Source organism: Physcomitrium patens, chromosome 4 (assembly GCF_059467195.1).
Source record: "Physcomitrium patens ecotype Gransden chromosome 4, ASM5946719v1, whole genome shotgun sequence".
NCBI classification, from domain to species: domain Eukaryota; kingdom Viridiplantae; phylum Streptophyta; class Bryopsida; order Funariales; family Funariaceae; genus Physcomitrium; species Physcomitrium patens.
Window position 1 is genome coordinate 11,584,197 of NC_143413.1, and position 26,115 is coordinate 11,610,311.

Consider the following 26,115-nt stretch of genomic DNA (forward strand, 5'->3'; position numbering starts at 1 on the left):
CCAAATTCAACAAATTCAAGCAGCGTAGTGGTTCTTCTAATTAATGGAAGCCTTTTTAATGCAATGGTGGCATTGGATTCACTCCATGGAGTGAAGAAAACAAGATCAGTACCCTCTTCTTTAAAATACAAGTGGAGTAGTGAAATTCTTATTTTGAAAAATTTTACAAGAATTGCCAAGATCCTTTTAGGTAAAAACTTTCATAAAAATTGCAATTAAGTATGGATTGAGGCATGTGAGTAGTCGATCTTAGCTTAAAAGGTGTTTTAACACAATAGTGAAGTTAGATTTACGAGAAAGTACTTTCTTGACAACTTACAAGAGCCATCAGCCTTGATAACAAAATTGACTTTTCGATGAATAAAGGCCATAAATCTACATTAGGGATCTTAGAAACAAAAGATGGAGATGTGGCCACCCTCCCAAAAGCCACTACTCAATTGTATAAGAGTGGCTTGGTTCCCCAAGCTCTCTCTCTTTCTCTCTTCTTTTGGTGAAGGACAAAGCCATGTCAAATTTTGGCCTTAAACTCTAATCTTAATTTTGTTTTTGATTTTTAATCTCATTGTGAACTTGTAATTCTGTATGCATGGATCTTGAGTAGTGAATGATGGTCATTGGATTTTAAGACATAGGTCATTGTGGTAGATAGCTCTCTTAGCCTCTAAAATATCCCAAGGGTTCAAGAGCCTCGGATTTCCCTCAATCAGTTATCTTGTTTTTTGAGTTTTAATATGAAATCTTTTTGTGATTGCAGCTTTTGATATTAGCTTTCCAACAAGATAAGGATCGCTTGATTTGGAGTAAGGGCAAAATTTTGGTGAAATTTTGAGTATGTAGGGGTTGGCTGCCTTGGCAGTTTAGATTACTTACTTTTGAAAAGGCATTTCTTAGTGTTTCCTAATTGGATTATTGTGAAATATTGAGAGTAAGTAAATCTTTAAGTTGGAATTCTAATGGCATAAATTTTACTAAATTAGAGGACGAATTGAATTTTTGGATAATTTTCAAGTGGAGGGAAGTTGCCTATCATGGCATTCCTGGTCACTCAACTTTGAAAGAGCATTTTCCATTGTTTATATTTAAGATTGAATTTAAATTTACTAAAAAGAGAGTACCTTTAAGTTAGATTTGAAGAAAAATAAAAATCATTCAATTTGGAATTAATCACAACTTTTGGCAAATTTTGGAATAGAAAAGGGTTGGTGCCCTTAATTCTTGGGCATTATCAAGGCACCTTTGCTTTTATCTCTCTTTAGTCTCACTTTCACTTTTATTTTTATAATAATTTGTAACTTTTATATTTCAACTTTTAGATTTTAATTTTTAAATTTTAACCTTTGATCTTCTTTCTTTTAATTTTAACTTTATTTTTGACTTTTGACTTTTATTTTTAATTCAAGCTTTAAGATTTTTTTTACTTTTAATATGGATTAATGGAAGTAATTTGATCAATTTCTTTTACTATCAGTTATTTAAAGAATAATTATTTACAAGTTTTGAATAATTAATTATTTATTTACTATAATTAATTATACTTTTGTAATCACATAAAAATTAGTAATTAAAGATTATATAAATGATCTTGAATAAAAAATTGAGATTTAAGTAGAGATCATGCAAATAGCCTTAAAAACCATAGTAATTTCATTAAATCATTTTTCATTAATATTTCTAATCATTACTTGAAAGACTTAAAGTTAATTGAATTATTGACATTGAGATTTAAATCAACTTAAAAATTATACGATTAGAAGTTCTTTTATTCTACCTCTTAAACTTCTTGTGTGGCATCAGTTTCATTGAGTAGTAAAACTTAGATTCACATCAAGAAAATAAAATTTTTACATGTAAAAATAATAGATGGTTGTTGTCTTTTGGAGATGTTATCTATAAAGTTGTTCTTTTAGATGTAGCAATTAATAATTACAATAGCTTAGTAATATTTAATGTCATTAGATCTATTACTAATTGAATTATTTAAGGATTATCATAATTAAAGAAGTATAATTATCAAATAGACTAGATTTCTTGTAACCTTGATTTCTTTTGTAGTTTAACTTAAATTTTTTTTTGGCTAGTAAAAATACATAAATCCAATATAACTAAATCTTTATTGGTTGTTATAAGAACTTTCATGCAAGTTGCAAAAAAAAAAAAAAAAAAAAAAAATCATCTTCTACTATGTATATCACATCTATTTTTAATGGTAGAAAGACTATGAGGATTATTCTAAGTTAATACTAAGATTATCAAGATGTTTTTAAAAAGAAGAATGAAGATATATTTTTAAAGAATTGTTTGTATAATTATTCAATTGATCTTCAAGAAAGAATTCAATTGCTAATTAGACCAATTTACATCTTATCATAAAATAAATTAGTAGCCCTTAAGGAATATATTAAGAAGACTTAGCTAAAAACTTTATACATTATTTAAAATCTTCAACAAGAGTTTCTATCTTATATATGAAGAAAAAAGATAGATCAATGTCGATGTATATAGACTATTAAAGACTTAACAAGATTACCATAATTTATTTTATTTTATTTTATTTTATTTTTAAATTTATAACTTTTTTATCAATTCAATCAAGTTAAGATCTATATAAATATATATATATATATATATATATATATATATCTATATATATATATAATATAATTTAATATGCATCAAAGAAAGAAATGAATAGAAGACTATGTTTTGAACTAAGTTTAAGATTATATGTTAAGATGGAAAAGTGTATATTTTATACTACTTAAGTTGACTTCTTAATATAAATTATTTTAAATAATCGCCTTATGATGGATTCTAAGAAGGTCCAAATTATCATAGATTAAAAGATTTTAAAAATATTAAAAAATATGTAATATTTTTGTAATTTATAAATTATTACCATGTCTTTATTAAGATTTTTTTTCAAAGTTGCAACTCCACTTATCTTTTTGACTTGTAAAGAAAAACTTAAGTAGAATAAAGAAGCCAAAATGTTATTTGAAGCTTTAAAGATAGCATTTATTTTTGCACCAATCTTATATCTTATCAAATTTTTTAAGGCATTTTTTTATAAAAATAGACATATCAAATTTTTCCTTGAATGTAAAATTAATATAAATGAAAAGAGATGAAAAATTCTACCTATTAGCTTCCATTTTAGAAAATTTTTAACAACTGAGATTAACTATAAGATCCACAACAAAGAGCTTTTTGCAATTGTGGATTCATTTTAAAAATAGCATCATTATTAAAAATAAACTTTTAGTTTAATTATTGTATATATAAATAAAAATAACCTCAAGTATTTCATATCAATACATGTTTTGAATTATTGCCAAGTTTATTGAAGAATGCCTTCATTAAGATTTGATTTTAAAATCACTCATCAATAAAATAAAAAAAAAAAATTTATTAGACATATTTATTAGAAATTTTTATCTTGTATCAAAAGAAAGAAGTATAATTTTTAATTGGCAAAAATAATCTTTTAGTTGCTAAAATATTTTTATTTTTGAGCAATAAAATCAATATTAATTATTGATTTAACTTTTTTAAAGTAAATTCAATTGAGTATGTCATCTAATTTTCTTATTTATGGTATTAAAAATAATTCTTTTAAATTTCACAATAGTTTTAAGTTTGAGCTCAAGAATAATCTACTTTATTTCAAGGATTACTTATTTATTTTAAAAGTCAATGCACAATTATGTGTTCTTTAAGCTTGCCATGACTTTCCAATAACATGATATTTTTGATATAATAATATTTTTGAAATAATATCTAGAGATTTTTGGTAGCTTCAAATATAAAAAATAAATAAAGACTTTGTAAAATCATGTGACATTTGTTCAAGATCAAAAATTCCTTGTCATTGATCTTATGGACTTCTTCAACTATAACCTATTTCAAAACAATTATAAAATTTTTTTTCTTTGGATTTTATTATAGATCTTTCAATTTCACATTCTTATGACTCTATATTTGTAATAGTAGATTATTTTATTAAGATGGCACATTTTGTACCATGTAAAACTTCTACTATAAGTAAAGAAATAGCTAAGCTTTCTTTTGAAAATATTTATTACTATCATGGATTACCAAGTAATATTATATTATATAGAAGAACTCAATAAAAATAAAAATTTGAAAGAATTATTTTTAAGATTTTAAAAGTGGTCATAAAACTATCTTTGGTTTTTTATTCTCAAATTGATAGACAAATAAAGTAAATAAATTAAGTTTTGGTGTAAAATTTGAGATATAGTATCAATTATTAGTAAGTTGATTAGACAATTCTTTTGCCATTTGTAGAGTTTGCTTATAAAAATATGATATATCTGTCTATTTAATAAATATTTTTTTATGCTAATTATAATTATCATCTATAATTTGATATTTTTTACTTATTAAAAATTGATAATCCTACAACAAAAGATTTGAAAAATAATTTTTAGAGCTACATGTAACAATAAAGACACAATTAAAAAAAAAATCAAAGACAACAAAAGATCAATAAAGAAGCCTATTGCAAGGAATAACGTCAATTCTACATTGGTGATAAGGTATGATTACTTTGTCATAATGTCAAGACTATTTGTTTTTAAGATAATTTGAATTATTATAAATTTATACTATTTTTTATTTATAAATAGATCAATTCAATTACTTATTGATTGTACCTACCAAAGTCTATAAAAATCCATCTTATATTCTATATATTTCTTTTTGAACCATATAAGATAATAGATATATCAAAAAGACAAAAAATGCTATTTCTTGCTATAGAAGTGAACAATAAGTAAGAATATGAGGTTCTAAAAGTCTTAAATTCAAGGTAGCTCCAAAATAGGTTAGAATATCTTGTTCATCAGCATGGATATGATATTAGTAAATATATATGGAAGCTAATCAAGAATCTTATAAATATAAGAAAGAGGGTTGATATTTTTCATTAACATCTATCAAAACCATAATAAAAAATAGCAAATTATTACTATTAAAGAAAAAAGATTTATAAAAGATTAAATTATATTTTTTTATTTTTGTTTGTATTTTTATGTATTTGTAGCATTATAGAGATAGAGAATCAATAACTAAAAAATTCAACTCAAAAACTATGATTTAAAGAGTTATTGGATAAGACTCTGCAATTATTAAAATCTTTAAGATATTATAATAGAGACGAAGATTCCTAAGAATAATATGTTCTTTTTCAAATACATGGTGAAATATAATGTATATAGTATCACAAATTTAGAAAAAATATCTCAATATTTGATAATATTAGAGGAATTAGGAACCACCTTTGATAATATTTTAAATATTTTATTTGAAGGAAATTACAAAGACTTCAATAATGATCAAATATCAAGGGGGTCTTTTTATTATAGCATAGAATACTATCAATGTAAGTAGATTTGACAATATCTTATGGCAAAGCTCTTTAGATACTTCATAGATATGGATTTGACTTTAGACATGTTTGTAGATGATTAGTAGATTAAAAACTTGGCCAACAAATTAATCTTATGTTACTTCTATTGGTAGCTTGTGATATAAGCTAATCATGTAGCGCACATATATGAAACTTATTTTATAAGTTACACATCTGTCTTCCAAGTTGGACATATGTCAAAGATCCTATAGAACATCACTACATAACTTTTAGTTGGGTAGTATATAGAGGCAAAAGTAAAGTCTTTTTCACTCTTATTAATTTTTTTATTTATTTTTAGTATTATTTTAAGAGACTCTAGTTTTCTTGTCTTTGTCAATAGCCATTGTAATTCAATATTATATCATCTTTAATTTATTATCTTCTCTTTTTGAATGAAATAAGAATATATTGATATTTTGGTTCTTTGATATTCATATCCTTAATAATTCATTAATATGAATAATATTCTTTGTTTTAATTGGCAAATCATAATCTTTTCAAAAAAAAAAATCATTTTTTTAAGGTATGTAATGCACTCTATTATCACTTTTAATATTTTTTGGATCAATGTCACTTATATAATAATATTTTGATTGTAGAACTTGAATTATTACCTCTACTTTTGATTAATAGAATTTTACTACTTTTATTAATATGGAATTTGTATTCTTATCAATTATTTTTCTACCAAATACATCATATATATGTGATTTCAAGGCTTAATATTTGTATATTTCTAATATACTTAAATATTGAAGATCAAGCAAATCAAGAAAATCAAGCATGTTTCTATGATTCCTATCTTTTTCATTCTTCTCTTAAATAGTTAGTGGCTTATGAAGCAACTTATCATTATTATCAAAAAAATTATATTTTGACTAAAAATCACCTTTTTTTCTTTTGGTAGGAAAATCTCATATCTTTTTGCCATATTTGAATATCCAACAAAAAGATTCTTTTTTACCTTTGTATCAAGCTTTTGATATTTTTTTTGGTATATAATACCAACTAAGATTACCAATATAATGAGCATATCGAATATAAGGTTTCTCACTATAGAAAACTTCATATTGTATCTAACTACCAAGTCTTTGAAGTGGATGGCAATTGCAAGTTCAAGTTACAAACTTGGTAGTAAACACCTAATATTGACAATTTAAGTTGACATTGTCTAGGATTATTTGTACTCTTTCAAAGATAGTCAATATTATAGCTTATGCTACATTGACAATCTCATGCATATATGTAAGAATAATCATGTACTTAATGCCTTAAGCCTTGAAGTAAGAATCAAACTTATAATTCAATAATTCAGCATCTTGATTATTAAAAAAAAGTTTTTGTCTTTTTTTGATTCTCTTTTATGATTTATTTTTTTTAAGTTTTTTAAGTAACATATACTTGCTTATTAGTTTAAAGAAATGAAGGCTAAAATAACTTAATTATTTATCAATTATATTACTAATCATTTGATGCAATTAAAAATAGATGTATTAAAATGACAAAAATCAAACAATATCATATCTAAAATACCACCCAAATGCTTGTGCTTGTATGGAAAAGACTACATATGGGCCTTACAAATAATGCACAATTTACATGTAGGTACCTTATTCTTTTCATTCTTAATCTTCAATCCTTCAATACTATTTATTTTTTTTGCTTTTATATTGTATAGCTGAAGCATGTGCTAAGATTGTGGCAACTTCTTTAATTTCACAAGATATAAGATAAGCTTTATCATTAAGTATATCTAATGTGAGTAAGTCATATGAAAGAAGAATCTAATTAATTTTGTTATTATTCAAATTAAATTTACAACCTTTTTTAAATAAGATTGTAATTAACAAGATAATATTACATATTCCAAAATTCTAATATATATCCTTTACAACTAGAAGAATGCATTATTTTTTAGGATCCAAAATTATGAAGTGCATCTCACTTGAGCTTTGTGATTTGTTAATACAACCATCATAGCTTTAGAATTGAATAATTTTATTTTCATTAAAGTTGAGAAGCTTACACTTATTTCTTTAAATATGTATATTTTTTGTGCTGTCAATACAAAGTCAATGATATAATTATGACAAGAATACAATTATTGCTTGTAATTTATGTGATGCATCTTAGATTGAGAGAACAATAGCACCTTCAATACTTATTGTACTACTATTATTCATTTTAGAATATTCTACATCACCTTGCTAATGTTTTTTTTATTTATTAATAAAAAATAGCTGTGAAGAAGGTGGATGCTAAACAAACTGCTATATTCCTATATGAAAATATCATAGCTCATTTTGGTTGTCCAAAAATCCTTGTGAGTGACAATGATATTCATTTTTTAAATGAACCTATTAAAGAAATGACCACATTGTTTACCATCAATCATAGGAAGACTACTTCCTATCATCTTCAAATAAATGGTCTTACAAAAGGGTTAACCAAATGTTAGTTCGGATATTGAAAAAAATTGTAATGGATTCTAAGCGTGATTGGGATCTTCAATTTACTTCAGCACTTTGGGCTTACCGAACTACTTACAAGGTTTCTACAAGAGTTACACCTTTTTCTTTGGTATATGGAATAGAAGCCGTTTTGCCAATAGAATTTGAAGTTCCATCCTTACACATTGCTATTGATGAAAGATTGGATACTTCTCAATCTTTGAAAGAATAATTAGAGCATCTAGAAAGACTTAGCGAGATTCAAAGGTTTGCAACTCAACAAGTAGAAACAACTCAGAGGAAAAGGAAAGAGATCTTTGATAAAAAGATAAAAAAACATCTTCTTACTCCAAAATTGTGGGTGATGGTTCAAGATGCTAGGAAACTAGAATTTTCAGTCAAATTTGATGCACTTTGGATCGGGCCTTATATTATCAAAGAAGCCTTTGATAATAATTCAATTCAACTTAAAACATTAGATAGAAAAGATTTTCCTACATGAACTAATAGAAGTTATTGTTAGGAATATAGAATATAAACATTAGTTCCAATATCAATATACATTGTCATTTTTCTTTTATAGTAGTTTTAAGTCAAACCTATAGGTTACTATCCTTTTAATATACTTTAATGCTAGGCTCAAGGCACAGGTGGTGAGTATGGTTAAGTATTTTTTCTTGAGTCATAGACGTCTTCCATATGGTCTATAGAACTCAATTTTATCATTATGAATTATAATCATATAATCTTAGTTCAAATCTAAAAATATAATACTATCAAAACTTGAACTAGTGATTGAGCTAGAATTTACTACATGTGGAAACATATTGAGTCTAAACCAAACAATTGTCTTTTTTTTGTCTCTAAGTCAATGATTTAGTAGTTTTACTTATATTCCACTTCTTCTAGTAGATGACAATATCTTTTTTGATAAATTTTTATATTTTATTTTATCTTAGTTATTTTATTTTTTATAGACCGTGTCAAATGCAAGAGTTGGATTCTCTCTATTCTTACGAATAATCCCAGATGGTCACCATATGTGAGTCCCACAAATTAATCTTAATTAGTGGATTAGTTAAAAACATAATTTTAAGCCATTTAATTATACAAATGTTAAGAATAGAGAGTTTTTTTTACTATTCGATTATTCATTATAATTTAGAAGTATTTATAAGTTGCATAAGTGTTATTAGAAGAAAAGTTATAAAAATGGAGTCTTAGTAAGTCTTAGAGGCAATTATCTTAGTTAGTTTAGTATTTTTCTTATTGTTAAGTATTAAGAGTTAGTTATTGAAAGCAATATCTTCATTGGCTCCTATCTATATGTATTACTTATAAAATCCTATCAGAGATTAGTTAGTAGTTAGAAGAAGCATAAATTAGAGTTTCATGTCTTTTTAGTTAATTATATAAAAAATAAGATTTTTAGTGGATTTAAATTGATTTTATTACTATAAAAAATCACCAAGATAGGAAAATATAGCTTCATGTAGATATTAGTATTTTAGAAATATTATAGGATTTTTTAGAATTTATTTAGAATTTTTTATGAATTTTTAGAGAAAATTTCAAGACTTTGGTAAAATTGAGTTTTATCACCTTGAAAGCCATTATGAAGAAATGAAGCAAGACTTAAAGACTATGCAAGGTTTCTAGACTAATTGGGTGTTTTTGAACACCATGGTGAAGTCAAAAATTCAAAAAAAGTAATTTTACTAGTAGAAAATAGGAGGACGAGCAGCTAGTGTAGTCCTTGTAAGAAGAGAGGTGTACAATTCCCATATGGGTTGTAGCACCTTGGGTATAGGTAGGAAGATAAGACTAAGGCCTCAAGGCCTCTTGAAGGGGAATATACACCACTTGTGAGCCTTAGTGAGGCTCGAACTCTTGATTTCTTAAGCAAGTTATCCTTGAGGTAAAAATTATTCACTTAATTTTTTTATTATTTATATTCTATCTTTAATCTATCATAACCTATTCATAGTAACTTGGAATTACATGATTTTTATGTCATTGGAAAGATAAAAAATTATCTATCTAAAAATATTTTTTATTTTTTACTTTTACTTTTTATTAGGTAAAAATCTAGTGAACGGATTGTGATTTCGTTTTGGATGTTGTGATTACTTGATTTCATCTCTTTTACTTGTATTGTAGTTGTTCTTTCTTCGTCTTTTGCCAATTGCTTACTTCACTTCACACCACCAATTACAAGCAACTCTTAATTGAGGCCATCTTGTAATTGGGGCTGAGGAGTGAAATTTTCACTCACAGCTTTTGTTTTGCTTAATTTTTATTTTTGATTTTTTATCCATACTTACAAGACATTCCAATGTTTTATCTATATACATATAGAGTTTACATATGGACATCAAATACTTCAAAACAAATGCCTATATGCCATAGTTCTTCTCATCCAATCAATTAATAAAATGATTGATTAAAGATGATGCCATTGCGAAGACAATCAATGCAATAGCTGTTAGCGACATAGTCCTTAGAACCTTCTAGAAACAAGTTTCTAGAACCTTCTAGAAACAAGTCTCTAGAACCTTCTAAAAACTTCTTAATTATTAGAAGATGTTAGGGACATAGTCCTTAGAACCTTCTAGACATAAGTTTCTAGAGCCTTCTAGAAGCTTCCTAGTTAATAGAAGTTGCTTGAGAAGCTTCCTAAATAGGAATATATATTGGAATCGAGGCTGAAGAGTTCTTCAGTCTCGACAATACATCTCTTGGAGCTCTAGCTCACCTCTCTGGTGTTGTTCTCATCTGATTAATCTAGTTCTTACCAAATCTTCTTGAACTTCTTATTACATCTCGAGTCTATATTTCTGTGTCCGTGACAGTTTGTCGAGACTTCACTCACCTTAGATATCAAAGCTAATTTCTTCCTCGTTAGAGTGTGAATTACCCCTCTGCTTGGAAGTGTACTAGCATTTTAGAGGTTGCGGATTACCCTCTTCTAAACTGATATTTCTTTTGTTACAATATTGGAGTCTTATTCTTCTTGGAAAGAGTGGATTACCTCTTTTTTTGAAGCTCTTAAGGCATTTTAGAGGTTGCGGAGTACCCTCCTCTAAACCAATATTGTCTTCTTGTAGAGTCATTTCTGTCCTTCTGTTAGAATGGTCGGGGGCCAAGACATTAGTATGATGAAAAGTTTGGAGTCCAAGTTAGATGCTATCATGAATACCCTCGCTACGTTATCACAAAGAACTGCAGAGATTGAAGGAGTCGTGGCAAGGCTTCATAATGATGGAGCATCTAGGATGGCACAATCTAGGTTGCACCAGCCTCAAACTTCTGTACTTGGAGAAGCAACTTTGCCTCAAATTCGACAAGCACCGCTGGTTCTACAACATAAGGAGCCCCGAGTTAGCCTTCCAGATAAGTTCGATGGTACGCATTCCAAGTTTCAAGGATTCGTCAATCAAATCAGGTTGATAACAATTTTATAGCCCGAACGCTATCCAACGGAGGAGTCACATGTTGGGCTTGTTGAAACCTTATTTACAGGGCAAGCTCTATCATCGTTTGCTCCTTTGTTTGAGAAACGATCGTCCATACTAAACAACTTTGAAACCTTTTTAGAGGCGTTTGCGGAAGCATTTGGTGAACACGACAAGGTTTGATGGGCTACAACAAAGATCTGCTCACTACGACAAGGGATGTACTCTACATCAGTCTATGCATCGGACTTCAAGCAATTAGCATGTGACATCAATTGGAATGAAGAAACGTTGATGAGTCAATTCTATTGGGTTTAAGAGATGATGTGAAGGATTTGCTGTTAACTCTTCCTGATCCACAAACGCTCAACGAAGCTATTAGCCAAGTTGTAAAGTACGATAATCGCCTATTCCAACGCCGCTAAGACCAATGTTCAAGACAACATATGGTTCGCCACGCCCCAACTATGTCGACCAGCAGGATGAATTCACATTCAGAAGTAGAAGGCATGTAAATTGTTGTGGTACGTGTCAAATCCCTTACCCTAGAAGAAAAAAAATGGCGTGTGGAGGAAGGTCTATGCTGGTATTGTGGTGAAGAAGGCCACAAAGTTGGAAACTGCCCCAAGAAGCAAAATCGACGTATTGTCAAGACTAGGGGTGCGTTTGTTCAGGAAAATGAGGATGCCCAACCACAATAGGAATCGTGCGGCTGGATAGTGAAATATCGCAACAACAATCAAAATCCTTTCTTTCCGCTCATAGTGCCCTTTGTTTTACAATCCCTTTGCTTATTGGCCCTCAGAAACTGAGAATCTTAGTATTGTTAGATTCAAGAGCATCTGCTTCTTTCTTAGACGAAGAATTTGTGAAGTGTCATAAGATCCCTTTAGTATAAAAATCCAAACCTGTTCACGTTGAGGTCATTGATGGACGACCTTTATTATCTGGTAGTGTCACCCATGAATCAAAACCTATAGAAGTGACATTTAAGGGCCATAGTAGTCATATTATTTTCAATATTATTAGAAACCCATCAAATCTTATTATTCTTAGTCTTTTTTTTGGTTGAAAAAGCATAATCCATTCATAGATTGGAGGTTGCGGAAGATGACCTTTCCCACAAAACTACCCAAGAGCAAGCATAGTAGAAAACTCCAAACAGAGAAATCCTTATTTATTGGAGCAAGAGCGTTTATAAGATTGTCCAAGGAAGGTACACTGTTTGTTATTTATGCGGTTCCAACTACCAGGGAGAAGATCTCGACAACAAGTATACGTCAGCAATATAAGGATTTTAAAGACGTGTTTCAAAAGAATAATGCCAACATGCTACCAGAACACCGACCATATGATTGCGCCATAGACTTGCAAGAAGGAGCACAACCGCCTTTTGGCCCAATCTACAATCTATTACAGACGGAGTTGGCGGAGTTGCGGAAGTACATCGATGAGAATCTAGTTAAGAACTTCATCTATCATTCAAAGTCGTCAAGTGGAGCATCCATCTTATTTGTGAAGAAGAAAGTTGGCTCATTGCGGATGTGCGTGGACTATCGAGGCCTCAACAAGGTAATAAAGAAGAATCGTTATCCGTTATCCTTGATTTTTGGTCTCTTAGAACAACTTGGATGTGCAAGGATCTTTACAAAAATTGATCTAAGGAGAGCTTACAACCTCGTACGAATCAAGAAAGGAGATGAGTGGAAGACAACGTTTCGTACAAGGTATGGCCATTTTGAGTATAATGTTATGCCCTTTGGTCTTACCAATGCTCCAGCGATCTTTCAACATATGATGAATGACATTTTCCGAGAACACCTTGATGATTTTGTTGTCATCTATTTGGATGATATTCTGATATTCTCCTAAAATAAGGAAGAGCATGAAAAGCACGTTCGTTTGATCTTAGAGAAACTACGTGAGTGAGGACTATATGCCAAGTTAGAGAAGTGTTTATTTCACCAAATAGAGATGGAGTTTTTGGGATTCGTTGCGACTACGGAAGGCTTGAAGATGGACCCAAAGAAGGTGGAAGCAATCGTGTCCTGAGAGGTTCCGAAGACGGTTAGAGATGTACAATGCTTTCTTGGTTTTGCCAACTTCTATCGGATCTTCATCAAGAATTACTCTCAAGTTGCTGCTCCTCTCACTCGGTTGACATGCAAGGATAAGCTGGAATGGGGACCTCTAGCAAAGAAGGCATTTCAAGACTTGAAGATTGCATTTACTACGGCTCCAATCTAGGTACATTTAGACTTTACAAAGGCCTTTTATTTAGAAACTAATGCTTTGGATTTTGCTTTGGGAGCTGTACTTTCACAAATGGGAGAAGGCAAGAAGCTCCATCCAGTTGCATTCTATTCTCGAAAGTTCTCTGCTGCTGAAATCAATTATGAGATCCAAGATAAGGAATTTCTTGCTATAGTGGATTCTTTCCAAGAATGGCATCATTTTCTTGAAGGAGCTACACATCCAGTGATCGTATACATAGATCACAAGAATTTGGAGTATTTCATGTCGGCTCGAGTTCTAAATCAACGTCAAGCTCGGAGGAGTATGTTGTTATCTAGGTTTGATTTTGTTATCACTTATCGACCTGGAAAGCAGCAAGGACTATTTGATGCCTTATCAAGGAGATCGTATCTTGTACCAAAGGCTGGAGAAGCAGCGTTTGATCAACAATGTACGACATTGTTAAAGCCAGAGCAATTACAGCTTTGCGCTACTATTATGCCAATTGATGCTGACTTCCTGAATCAGGTACATGCCATGACCATTGAAGATTCAGTAGCCATTGATATCAAGCAGCGTGCCAATGACGACAAGTTCAAGGTGGAGGAAGATCTTTTATATTTTGAGGAGTGATTATAAATCCCAAAAGGACCAGCACGACTCCGAGTTCTTCAATCTCGCCACGATTTTCCAATTGTGGGATATTTTGGATTCAACAAGACCTTGGAGCTTATTTCTCGAGATTTTTGGTGGCTCCAAATGTGGAAGGATGTGAAAGATTTTGTCTTCTCCTACAACATCTGTTCAAGATCCAAGAATCCTCGGCATCGCCCTTATGGATTCCTCCAGCCATTGCCGATTCCACGTCGACCATGGTCTTCAATTTCCATAGACTTCATCACGGACCTGCCATCATCGAACTCATTTGACAGCATTTTTGTCGTGGTAGATCGGCTTACAAAGATGGTACACTTTGTCCCTTGCAAGAAGACATCATCCAGTGAAGTCACAACAAGGCTCTTTCTCGATAATGTGTATCGATATCATGGACTACCAAATGATATCGTATCAGATCGAGGAACCCAGTTCGTATCAAAGTTTTGGAGATCTCTTTTTGAGATACTGAAGGTGGATATCAAGCTTTATTCGGCTTTTCATCCTCAAACTGATGGCCAAACAGAACGGGAGAACCAAGTCTTGGAACAATACTTACGATGCCGCATCAACTATCAACAAGACGATTGGACCACATATCTATCGCTAGCCGAGTTTGCATATAACAACACCCTCCATGCGTCGACTCAATACACACCAGTCTTTTCCAACCATGGGTATCATCCAAAGCTTAATTTATTGAGTCCATCAACAAATAACAATCCAGCAACTGAAGGATTTGCGAAACAACTATCAAAGCTTCAAAATACATTGAAGCTTCAATTACAATCCGCTCAAGAATCCTACAAGGTGTCTGCAGATAGATTTCAGAATCAAGCACCTACTTTCAAAATTGGAGATAAAGCATGGCTTCTTCGACGGAATATGAAGACCAAGCGACCATGTGATAAGTTGGACTATCAAAGATTGGAACCATTTTTCATCCAGAAGCAAATCAATCGAGTGGCGTACCATCTAGAATTACCGGCTTCTATGAAGGTACATCCAGTCTTTCATGTTTCTCTGTTGGAGCCTTATCGAGAGTCATCTTTTCCTAGAAGAGTGCAATGTCCGCCACCTAATATTGAGATCGAGAACCACGAGGAATACGAGGTTGAAAAGGTGCTGGATTCACGGCGAAGGTGGGACAAGTTGGAGTATCTTGTTCATTGGTGCGGCTACGACATTAATGAACGAATGTGGGAGCCAGCTGAAAATCTCATTAATGCATCGCAAAAGGTACAGGAGTTTTATCAACAACATCCTCATAAACCTAAGCCGGTTCGACGATAGCTTCCTTTTGAAGCTTGCTCACCCAAGAATATAAGAAAGGGGAGAGCACCACCAAAATTCGTAGTTGATGTAGTTATTTTCTCCAAGATAAAATAGAATTTTTGAGTAGCCATAGTTTGGTCTTCTGATATGGATAGCCAAGAGATAGATACTATGCCAGTCAGATTATCTCAACTGACTAGCTCACAAAGGCGACCCCGAGATGAAGAAATACCTACACTATGACGACGATAGAGGATATCGAAAAACCGATCATTGGTGATTGTATTTGAGTCCAAGCCTGCTTACGATGGTCAGCCAGAAGGCGTGTTTGCAGGACAATTTCACAATGAGGACACGGAAGTTCATGCTTGGTCAGAAGTTGAAGGAGTGGGCCACTACCGTTGGCTTCAAGGTTCGATGAACCACTTGCCTCGTGAACAAGAATTGGAGTTCATAGCAGACGTTATGCGACAGATCTTCATTTTCTTGCGTTGGTACTGATTAACAACAACATTGCTTCTCAGAGACCTCGAAGCTAAAGGAGGGGGTGATATTAGGGACATAGTCCTTAGAACCTTCCAAAGATAAGTTTCTAGAACCTTCTAGAAGCAAGTCTCTGGAACCTTTTAGAAACTTCTTAGTTGGTAGAAGATGTTAGGGACATAGTCTTAGAACCTTCTAGAGATAAGTTTCTAGAACCTTCTAGAAGCAAGTCTTTGGAACCTTCTAGAAGCTTCCTAGTTGGTAGAAGTTGCTTGAAAAGCTTCTTTAATAGAAGTATATATTGGAATCGAAGTTGAAGAGTTCTTCAGTCTCGACAACACATCTCTTGGAGCTCTAGCTCACCTCTCTAGTGTTGTTCTTGTATTCATCTGATTAATCTAGTTCTTGTCAGTTCTTCTTGAACTTCTTGTTAGATCTCGAGTCTATATTTCTGTGTCCGTGACAATAGCAAGAAGCAATAAGATTGTACCACAATAAAAAATGTTATATAAAATGAAAAAAAAATAAAGTAGTGATACCAAGCTATAATAGATCAAAACAACACTCCTTCAAAATAAGCAACAATAAGAGATTAATTCCAATAGAAGTCAAAATCAACATTAGTAGCTTGATTTAGCAACATGGTAAGGCCCAATGGTAGTGCAACTAAGAGGCTTTAGAAGCAAGAAGTCAATAATAGTTCATTATAAAAAAAATTATCCAAAAAAATTCATCTAAATTTTTTATCCAATAATTTTTATTTGTGGCACTTGTTCATCCACGACTTTGATACCATGTTATAAAATAGAAATTTATTCACATTGCAAAACATGAATGCACGAGAATAATGGAGAGGCTGTTATATTGTTATATGCTTGACAAGTCCTACCTTGTTGTACAAACCATATGATATGATTCAACTGTAATTGTGTCCCAAAAAATAGTTTTGACATCCTTCAAGGTTTAGAATGTTGTTTGTGAGTTTTAGAGATGTTGTATTGATTGACAAACAGTCAAATAAGAGGCAAATTGTAATCAATGGGGTGGACAGCTTATAATGATAATTGACGTGAATTGATTTTGTAAATTGATTTCAACAAGTTTACGTATTGAATTATTATTATTTGATGAAGAGTAAATTTGCATATGAATTGTAGATAAAAAGGTAAGTAACACTTGCATCATTTTTTAAAAAATCAAACAGACTTTGTGTCATGAAAAAAATGCATCTTGCTCAAATATGTGTGTATATATATATATATATATATATATATATATATATAATTGTAAAAAAGTTGACTTTTCAAAGCTCATTATTAACACCATAATTCGTATGTTTAACAATTTTGTAGGTAAAACCCATTTTCAGTTTCTTATTTCAATTATCAATTCTCATAACTTGTTTATGTTTATTTCTGCTTTTCATTGATTTTTTTTTTTTTTTTTTTTTTTTTTGTATTTTTGTATTTTTTTTACCCCTTTAATATCTATGCAGCCATGACGTGAGAAATAAGAATAATAATAATAATAATATTATTATTATTTAATCTTGATTAATTCATCTACAAATTAATTTTTATTTTTATTTTTGATTTGCATGTGTGTATAAATATATTCTATGCATAGTATTTTTTTTCTGAAATATTCTCTATAAATTTTTTATCTAAATAAAAAGTTTACAATAATTTTTTTGTTATCAGAAGACCCTGCATCACACGTTCTTTATTTTGTCTTTCCTTTTTGAACTATATATTTATTTGAATGAAATGAAAATACAAATTAATTAAGCTCACACAAAATACGAGATATTGTGTTATCATCTTGCAATTTAGATCAGTACAAGAAAAAATTGTGTAATTGAAAAATATATATAATTTATCCTTGTCCTTATTATTTTCTTATGTTAGAAACAGCCCTACTTTTAAGTTTGTAAGCAACTCTAATATCTAATTTTTATTTGGATGTGCAAAAAAACTTATTCATGTTCTATGCTGCTTCTCTCCCTCAATAATAAAATCAGTGTTCTTATTTAGATAGACGGGAAAATCAAAGAAATTGAATTGACTCAAGACATGAAAATTGCTTTTGGATTTCTTGATTAAAGAGACACTTAAAGAGTAATGAAAATGTGAAGACAATTGTGACGAAGATCTCAATGGAGGAACGAAGAATGAATGAACGAGGAATGGTAGAATATCGGAGGCCGATACGGACGAGGCGATTTTTTCACATGGCCAAGAAATTAGGGTTTCGGAGGGCTTGGTTGTAAACAAAGAGTTGTGAACATCGAACTGTGGCGATGCCTATTCCACCTTCTCTCAGATCCAAGGTTTAGATACTAGATCGCGGTGGCTTGGGTTGGAAGAGGTTGCGTGGAGTAGGGCGGTTTACCGACTGGACTCATTGTGCTGGACTCGCGTGCACAGCTCGTGCTTGGACTTGGCAAGTTTGGATCGGGCTCCCTGAAAGAATCGGAGTGTGTGAGCCTGGTGTGAACGACATGTTCCACGCCTGTGACCCGCAGCAGGCAGTGAAGAGGAGCTATGAGCTTCTGTTTCCTCCCCACGCGACTATGGAATTCCCGGTTCGTGTTGAATATTACTGCCTCCATGAGTCTTGTTGAATTCTTTGACTTGGCTTGTTGATGTACTTCAATTGAATTATTATTATTATTATTATTATTATTATTATCTTTAATGTTCTTTCGGAAACTGAATTGGAATCTGTATTGCAGGGTGACGCAGTTGCTATGTGGGAGGAGCATGATAATGTTCAATCGCTATCAGAGCAATGCCGATACTCTTGCTTCCAGTTTGACTACGCCCGTAGTGTCTCACGATCAGATGCCAGGGAATGCAGGCTTTCGCAAGGTCGAGACCCTAGCGAATTCTCGAGATGTGAGTGTTCTGTGTAAGACAGGGCGTTTGAAGGAGGCACTGGGGATTATGAATACGATGATTCTACAAGGAACTCGTGTCTACTCAGACGTATTTCGAGGTCTTCTGCAAGAGTGTGCCAGATTGAGATCATTGGAACAAGGTAGAGAAGTCCATGCTGCAATTTTGAAGAGTGGGATTCAACCTAATAGATACCTTGAAAACACGTTATTGAGCATGTATGCTAAGTGTGGGAGTCTGACGGATGCTAGACGGGTATTCGATAGCATTCGAGATCGCAATATCGTGTCCTGGACTGCGATGATTGAAGCATTTGTTGCTGGAAATAAAAATCTAGAGGCCTTCAAGTGCTATGAAACGATGAAGCTGGCGGGATGCAAGCCCGACAAGGTCACGTTTGTGAGCCTTCTCAACGCGTTTACAAACCCGGAGCTGTTACAACTAGGTCAGAAGGTGCACATGGAAATTGTTGAAGCTGGACTGGAGTTAGAACCTCGAGTTGGTACCTCTCTTGTTGGGATGTATGCCAAGTGTGGAGATATTTCCAAGGCACGAGTTATTTTTGACAGATTACCAGAAAAGAACGTGGTCACGTGGACTCTCTTAATCGCTGGTTACGCACAGCAAGGTCAAGTCGACGTTGCTCTGGAGCTTTTGGAGACGATGCAGCAAGCAGAAGTAGCTCCCAACAAAATCACGTTTGCTAGCATTCTTCAAGGTTGCACAACTCCAGCGGCTCTAGAGCATGGCAAGAAGGTCCACAGATATATCATTCAATCGGGATATGGTAGAGAACTTTGGGTGGTCAATTCGCTGATTACCATGTATTGCAAGTGTGGAGGACTGGAAGAAGCCCGTAAACTGTTTAGTGACTTGCCACATCGGGATGTGGTCACTTGGACAGCCATGGTCACAGGCTACGCTCAACTAGGATTCCATGACGAGGCAATTAATCTCTTTCGGCGGATGCAGCAGCAAGGCATCAAACCGGATAAGATGACTTTTACAAGCGTTTTGACAAGTTGTTCAAGCCCTGCATTTCTTCAAGAAGGGAAAAGGATCCATCAACAGCTGGTTCATGCTGGATACAATCTGGATGTCTATCTACAAAGTGCCCTTGTTAGTATGTATGCAAAATGTGGAAGCATGGATGACGCAAGTCTGGTGTTCAATCAGATGAGTGAGCGGAACGTTGTTGCCTGGACTGCTATAATAACAGGTTGTTTATCCAAAGACCACCATTTTTTTCTACTTTTTCTTCTTTCTCGATCAGAAATCTCGCACAGTACATTTGGTCGTCTCCTTTGTTGGATTGCAAGGTCCTGTGTTCACCCTTCTTTTTATTTTCCTCTCTTATCGGAAAATTTGAAACCCATTTTGCAATATTGAATCCCTACCTAAGAGCTCAAGTTAGTGCTGTGTTAGAAACCTGTGCAAAGTTATTAACTTACGAGGAATATTATCAGGCACACATCCGTGCAAGCATTTAGTGAAATCCATGCACGTTGTTCTCATGTGTTGAGCTTTTCCAGGTTGTGCTCAGCACGGACGATGCAGAGAGGCCCTTGAATACTTTGATCAGATGAAAAAGCAAGGAATAAAACCCGACAAGGTAACCTTCACAAGCGTCCTCTCAGCATGCACCCACGTAGGTCTAGTGGAGGAAGGTCGCAAGCACTTCCGCTCCATGTACCTAGACTATGGCATCAAACCCATGGTTGAGCACTACAGCTGCTTCGTAGACCTTCTGGGCCGAGCAGGCCATTTGGAGGAAGCAGAGAACGTTATCCTCAGCATGCCATTCATACCGGGTCCCTCAGTTTGGGGGGCATTGCTCAGCGCTTGCAGGGTCCACAGTGACGTTGAACGTGGCGAGCGTGCTGCAGAGAATGTCCTCAAGCTGGACCCTGATGATGATGGAGCTTACGTCGCATTGTCGAGTATCTACGCTGCTGCTGGCCGATATGAAGACGCTGAGAAAGTGCGGCAAGTGATGGAGAAAAGGGATGTTGTCAAGGAGCCGGGGCAGAGCTGGATTGAAGTAGACGGCAAGGTGCATGTGTTTCATGTGGAGGATAAGTCCCACCCGGAATCTGAGCAGATTTACGTCGAGCTCGGGAAGCTAACTGAACAGATCAAGGAGATGGGTTATGTACCGGACACCAGATTTGTTCTGCACGACGTGGATGAGGAACAGAAGGAGCGGATACTTTTCTCTCACAGTGAGAGGCTGGCGATCACTTACGGGCTGATGAAGACACCACCCGGAATGCCTATCCGTATTGTGAAGAATCTGCGAGTGTGTGGGGATTGTCATACGGCGACGAAGTTTATCTCGAAGGTGGTTGGTAGAGAGATCATTGCCAGGGATGCGCAGCGGTTTCATCATTTTGCCGATGGAGTATGTTCTTGTGGGGATTTTTGGTGAATAGTAGGATTGCCTTCTGCCTTGCTACATTCTTTAGAAGGATGTGCAAGGTTTTGTAGGATGTTTTTTTTTTTTTGCGAACTAGCTAGTGTTTGCGGCGGTTGATATGTACAGTACAGAAAGATTTTTAGATTGAAATGAACGACAATTGAGTTTTGAGAGATTTTGGCATAATATGAAAATTGGACCTGGCATTAGAGCTGAAAATTTGGAATAAACATTTGCGTGCATTGGACATTGATATTTCAACAAGAATTTTGTTTACTGTTTCACATATCTAACCGTGAATTGAACTGTTCGACTTATTCATATGGTGTGTTTTCAGTGACTGAAATGTTATTCCAAAATAAAATACAAACTTTCTTTTCTCAAGTCTTTCTCGATACATGCTGCTGTATGAGAGAAAATGACATTGAATTGGATATGTATTTCATATGCAAAAGTAACAAAAATAATTTAAGGTACAATTGTTGAGAATTAAAAGAATACTGACTATAGATAGTTGATTACCATAGAAAGGAGGAATAATGAGACTTTTCCCAAGGAATATTTAGAAAATAAGTTCAGTTCTCACGAAGATGGTCTACTTAGTAGTAAAACTGATTGGAATTCATGTGTTTTACACATAATAAGTTACACACTAATATTTCTGTCGAACAAAATTTGAAACATACGTAAGCTTACATGATGTCATTTATAGCTTTTTCATTGGTATCTAACTTGGCATATTTCAGGCGTCCAGATGCAACCTCAATCTGCATACATAGCAATACTCTTAATTACTCATCTGTAAAAACAATATTTTGTCGTACTGCAAATTAAACCAAATTTCTCCAAAACACGCAATCCAAACAAAGTTCAGAACATCTTCAGAACAATTCACAACTATACACTAAACTTTTAAATTTATGATACTACCAGGGTTTTATTTAATTCACATGTAAGTCTACAACAAACCTGCTTGTTCCAATCAATTTGGAATATAACAATGAAGAGAGTAAGCATCTGTGTTCCCAATCCACAGAGCAATCCTATGATAAGACCCTGTAAATTATCAAGCTTATAATCAGTAATTAAACATTGTACAAAAACTTTAAACAAAATGCCCCACAGTTAATCAACTTTATGTATATTTTCAACTTGAAGATTACAAATCTTGTGAATTTAACAAGAACATGATAAACACAGACAAACAACTGAACTTACTCTGCCAGCGAACTTGAAATAAAAAGCAAGAATTAAACCAGTTGGAACTCCAACGCCATAAAAAGTCCACAAGTTGATCATGGCTCCCAACCCCTGAATGCCGCAACCTCTCACAACACCTGTTGTCATATCCACTCATATGCCATTGTTAATTTGTTGTCCGTTTACTAATTTTACATTAACATCATTTCCAAACAATATATTGGCATACTAAACAAACTTGTATTTTTACCTGATAGAACACCTTGAATACCATCGAACAAGATTACACATGCAAGTAGAGGCATTATGGTCCCCACATAATGTACCACTTCAAACTCATTGCTGAACAACCAACCCCAATTGAAACGCAATGCCAAAAAGAAACTGGCTACAATTGTTGCTTGAAATGCAGACATGCCAATGACCACACGCACTGCTTGCTTAGCTGCTTCTGCATCCCTTGCTCCTAGCTCATTTGACACTCGAGTGCTGCAATTCCACATCAATAAATTGCAAGACACCCTTAACTTGAAGTATGCTCTCTCTCTCTCTCTCTCTCTCTCTCTCTCTCTATATATATATATATATATAACGAAAATATTTAAAAAGGCAAGAAGGAAGATACACTTGTGAAGGAATTTTTGTATATCATGACTAATGCCATACCTTGCAGCAGCACTAAGTCCAAAAGGTATCATATAATTTAATGTAATTGTGCTCAAACTGCAACAAAATTGAAGACGACGAAAAATAATTAGTTCAATGCTTCTCAAAGTAGAACGCAAAGGTAGGTGGCACATTTGAAACAATAATCAAATAAAAGTTAATTAACAAAAAAGTTTACTGGACGCACACCAGACTGAAAGACTAGAGAGCTCAAGTTGGGGATTTGGTAAAAGACCGGCTGCCATCACGAGTATCTCGAAACACCAATACTCCAAACTGCACAACACATTTCTTTATTATTAGAGAAGCCCATAAACACTTAAGCAACTTATCTCAAGAGCATACCAAATCTGGGACTGTATGCCTTACCATATCATGACACATGAAGGAATAGCGAGTCTAAGAAACTCGTGGAGGTGATTGAAAGCTTCCCTAGAGAATGTCTTCCATGTTTTCTCGCACGCCCCTGAGAGCTTCACGTACAAGATAAGTAGAATCGCATTGACCCAGATCGACAAACTCGTCGCAATAGCTGCCCCACGGAACCCCAATCCCAGAGTATAAATAAATATGTAAAGAATACTGGCATGTAGAGTCAGTGTTGCGACAGAGCAAAGCACCATTGGAAGAATGATACTCTGCGTCTGTAGGAATTTCACCACAGGCTGCATAAGAGCATAGCCAAACAGGCTCGGGAGGAGGTACAAGGCATATTCCCCTGCCTTTTTCGCAATTTCAGGGTCTTGACCAACTACACATAGAATGTTTTCCATGTATAAAAACACTAATGAAAGGGGAATGCAGGTTGTGAATAACACGAGAAACGCTCTCTGGAGGTACACTCCCAACATATGATACTGAGCTGCCCCGTGTGCTTGTCCACACAGCGTTTCTAGCGCACTCCCCATTCCCAGCTGCAATAAATCGAAACAGAATTCATTTCAGCAGGTTAAGAACAGACTGCCTACACTATGTCCGTACTCTCCCACATAGAGAAAACATAAGCGGACCTCTGAGGTTCTTGGAGTTTGAAGTTATATTTTTCTTATTTTTCTTCTTAAAACACTCAACTCTAGCGGAGTATACAAGCACAGCGTCAGATTTACACATTTCGTAATGTTCACGTGAGCAAAGTGAGATTTCAAAGAATCCCAGGTCAATGAATCAACGAATCTGAGGGAATATACAGCACAATACATCTTAAAGATTGATCAATGATTGACGATGGAGGAAGAATTTACCAATACATAATAGCCCATGACGCCAGCGACAGAATTAGCAATAGAAGCGCTTGCTAGTTCCAGCTCTCCAAGATGACCGACAAACATGACAGACAAGACGGTAATGGAGTATTGCAAAAGGTTCACGCAAATCATAGGCCCCGCAATCCAGCACTGGCGAACGACCTCATGCGGCAGAGATGGAGTCTGCAGTAAGAGTGCCGCCCCGTCATCACCCGCTCCTCGTTTCTTCTCGTCACGAGGATCACCATATCCATCTTTTTCCGCATCCGATTGTATGAGTGGCTTTGTTGCAGAGGTCACAAAATCATGACTCGGGGAGTGCAAGAGTAAGTGGTCATTTTTAATGGTCTGAGCACGGAAGAAACTGCCTCGGGATGGGAAAGAAGCGGCAGGAGAGATGGAAAGCTGAGACGGTTGTCTCAAGCTCTCGCAACGCCGCGGAATGTCCACAGGTACAGTCATCGTCGGCGCATTCACAAACACCAGTTGAGCATCCTACATCCTAACTCCCCCTGTTTCTATTCCCAGCTGGTTTACAGATTCATAAAAACATACCTGTCGAAATTGATTTCAGAAGTTTTCGGCCTACAAGTTCGAAAGAGAATTCCCAGTTAGTCCACGGATTGACTACACTCTTGAACTTTACAACGTGAAGACCAACCTTGAACTAAGAGCTCCAGAATCCGATTCGAAACAACTCCAGACGACCACAAATGAGAAATCAATTATGGCAACACTGACGGGATACTGACATCGGAATCACAACATACACAGCCAACAGGTCTATCATCGTTATCTATATAAATTTCCTGAGGGCCATCAACCAGTCAGTTAGTTCATTGACAGTCAAGCAAAGCACTACACTCCGCATCCCCGACCAACAACAGCGTCGAGTTGCCACAAAAATAACTTCCGAAACAAACACATCCATCTTGAATGCAATTCTTTATTTTTAATATTGCCAGCATTAAACTCATCTGTTGTCCTTCCTTCATCCTACTTGAGGGGTTCACTATTTTTCCTGAACTATTCATTCTTTTGGAGGCTTTTATGTTTGCTTTATCTTTAATATTTTTATATATAAATCATTGTGTAATAGACTCCAATTATAGACGTGGTAGGTTTTCTTTAGTTGATGTTATTTAATTAAAAATTTCACAATGACTAAGAGAAATCCTAGATAACTGAAAGGAAATCTAATAATGAAATGAAGAATAACGATAGAGGGAGCAGAACCAGCCCGGAATAGCTCCCCCTCAATAAGAGGAGAATGCTGAGTGTTGCTTCAAAACATCCCTCGGCTGCCAAGCGTTCAGAGCACAAGGCCATGTGCCTCAGCACGCCCTTCAAAGATTCCAGATGTGCGGACGATCAGTGGCAGCTATCAACAGCATGAAACTCTCGGCGACGTTCCTCCCATGCAAACTTTTCGCGCATTGCTCACGTCATTGGTAACTTTTCCAATCGCTTGGCTGAAGAGATCAGACCACGGGAAGCACTACCACAATTCCTCTACACGGCTAAATTAGACTCCGGCTCCTTCCTAATACTGTAACCTGAGTCGTTACAGCACTGCTGGTGTAATTTAGCGGCTCCAACTTCGATCTCAGCCGATGCATTCTCGAATCTGTTCGGAATCCGCCATCGTAAGCTGACGATGGACATGAGGCGGTGCCGGGGTCAGCGTCCCTCGAAAGCGGCTA

The 26,115-nt window shown here is 34.2% G+C and overlaps 2 protein-coding genes across 5 annotated transcripts; one reads left to right on the top strand and one right to left on the bottom strand.

Moving 5' to 3' along the window:
- Positions 1–18,219: 18,219 nt before the first annotated feature.
- LOC112281615 (pentatricopeptide repeat-containing protein At3g12770) lies at positions 18,220–21,569 on the top strand. The gene is made up of 3 exons (XM_024518282.3): positions 18,220–18,573; positions 18,724–20,105; positions 20,419–21,569. The coding sequence occupies exons 1-3, from the start codon at positions 18,533–18,535 to the stop codon at positions 21,312–21,314; spliced, it is 2,319 nt and encodes a 772-aa protein (XP_024374050.1). The 5' UTR covers positions 18,220–18,532; the 3' UTR covers positions 21,315–21,569.
- Positions 21,570–21,721: 152 nt separating this feature from the next.
- Positions 21,722–25,271, bottom strand: LOC112281616 (protein DETOXIFICATION 16). Of its 4 annotated transcripts, XM_024518283.3 has the most exons (8): positions 24,410–25,271; positions 23,538–24,082; positions 23,358–23,444; positions 23,169–23,225; positions 22,753–22,991; positions 22,521–22,639; positions 22,272–22,358; positions 21,722–22,069 (listed from the first exon to the last, which is right to left on the bottom strand). In XM_024518283.3, exons 1-8 carry the CDS (start codon positions 24,872–24,874, stop codon positions 21,995–21,997), a joined length of 1,674 nt encoding a protein of 557 aa, XP_024374051.1. In that variant the 5' UTR covers positions 24,875–25,271; the 3' UTR covers positions 21,722–21,994. The 4 variants fall into 4 exon arrangements, 3 of the variants coding, with proteins under 3 accessions (XP_024374051.1, XP_090105889.1, XP_073389752.1); XM_090249763.1 differs by lacking the exon at positions 22,753–22,991 and having other exon boundaries at positions 24,410–25,167; XM_073533651.2 differs by having other exon boundaries at positions 22,753–23,225; positions 24,410–25,167.
- Between the last annotated feature and the right edge of the window lie 844 nt (positions 25,272–26,115).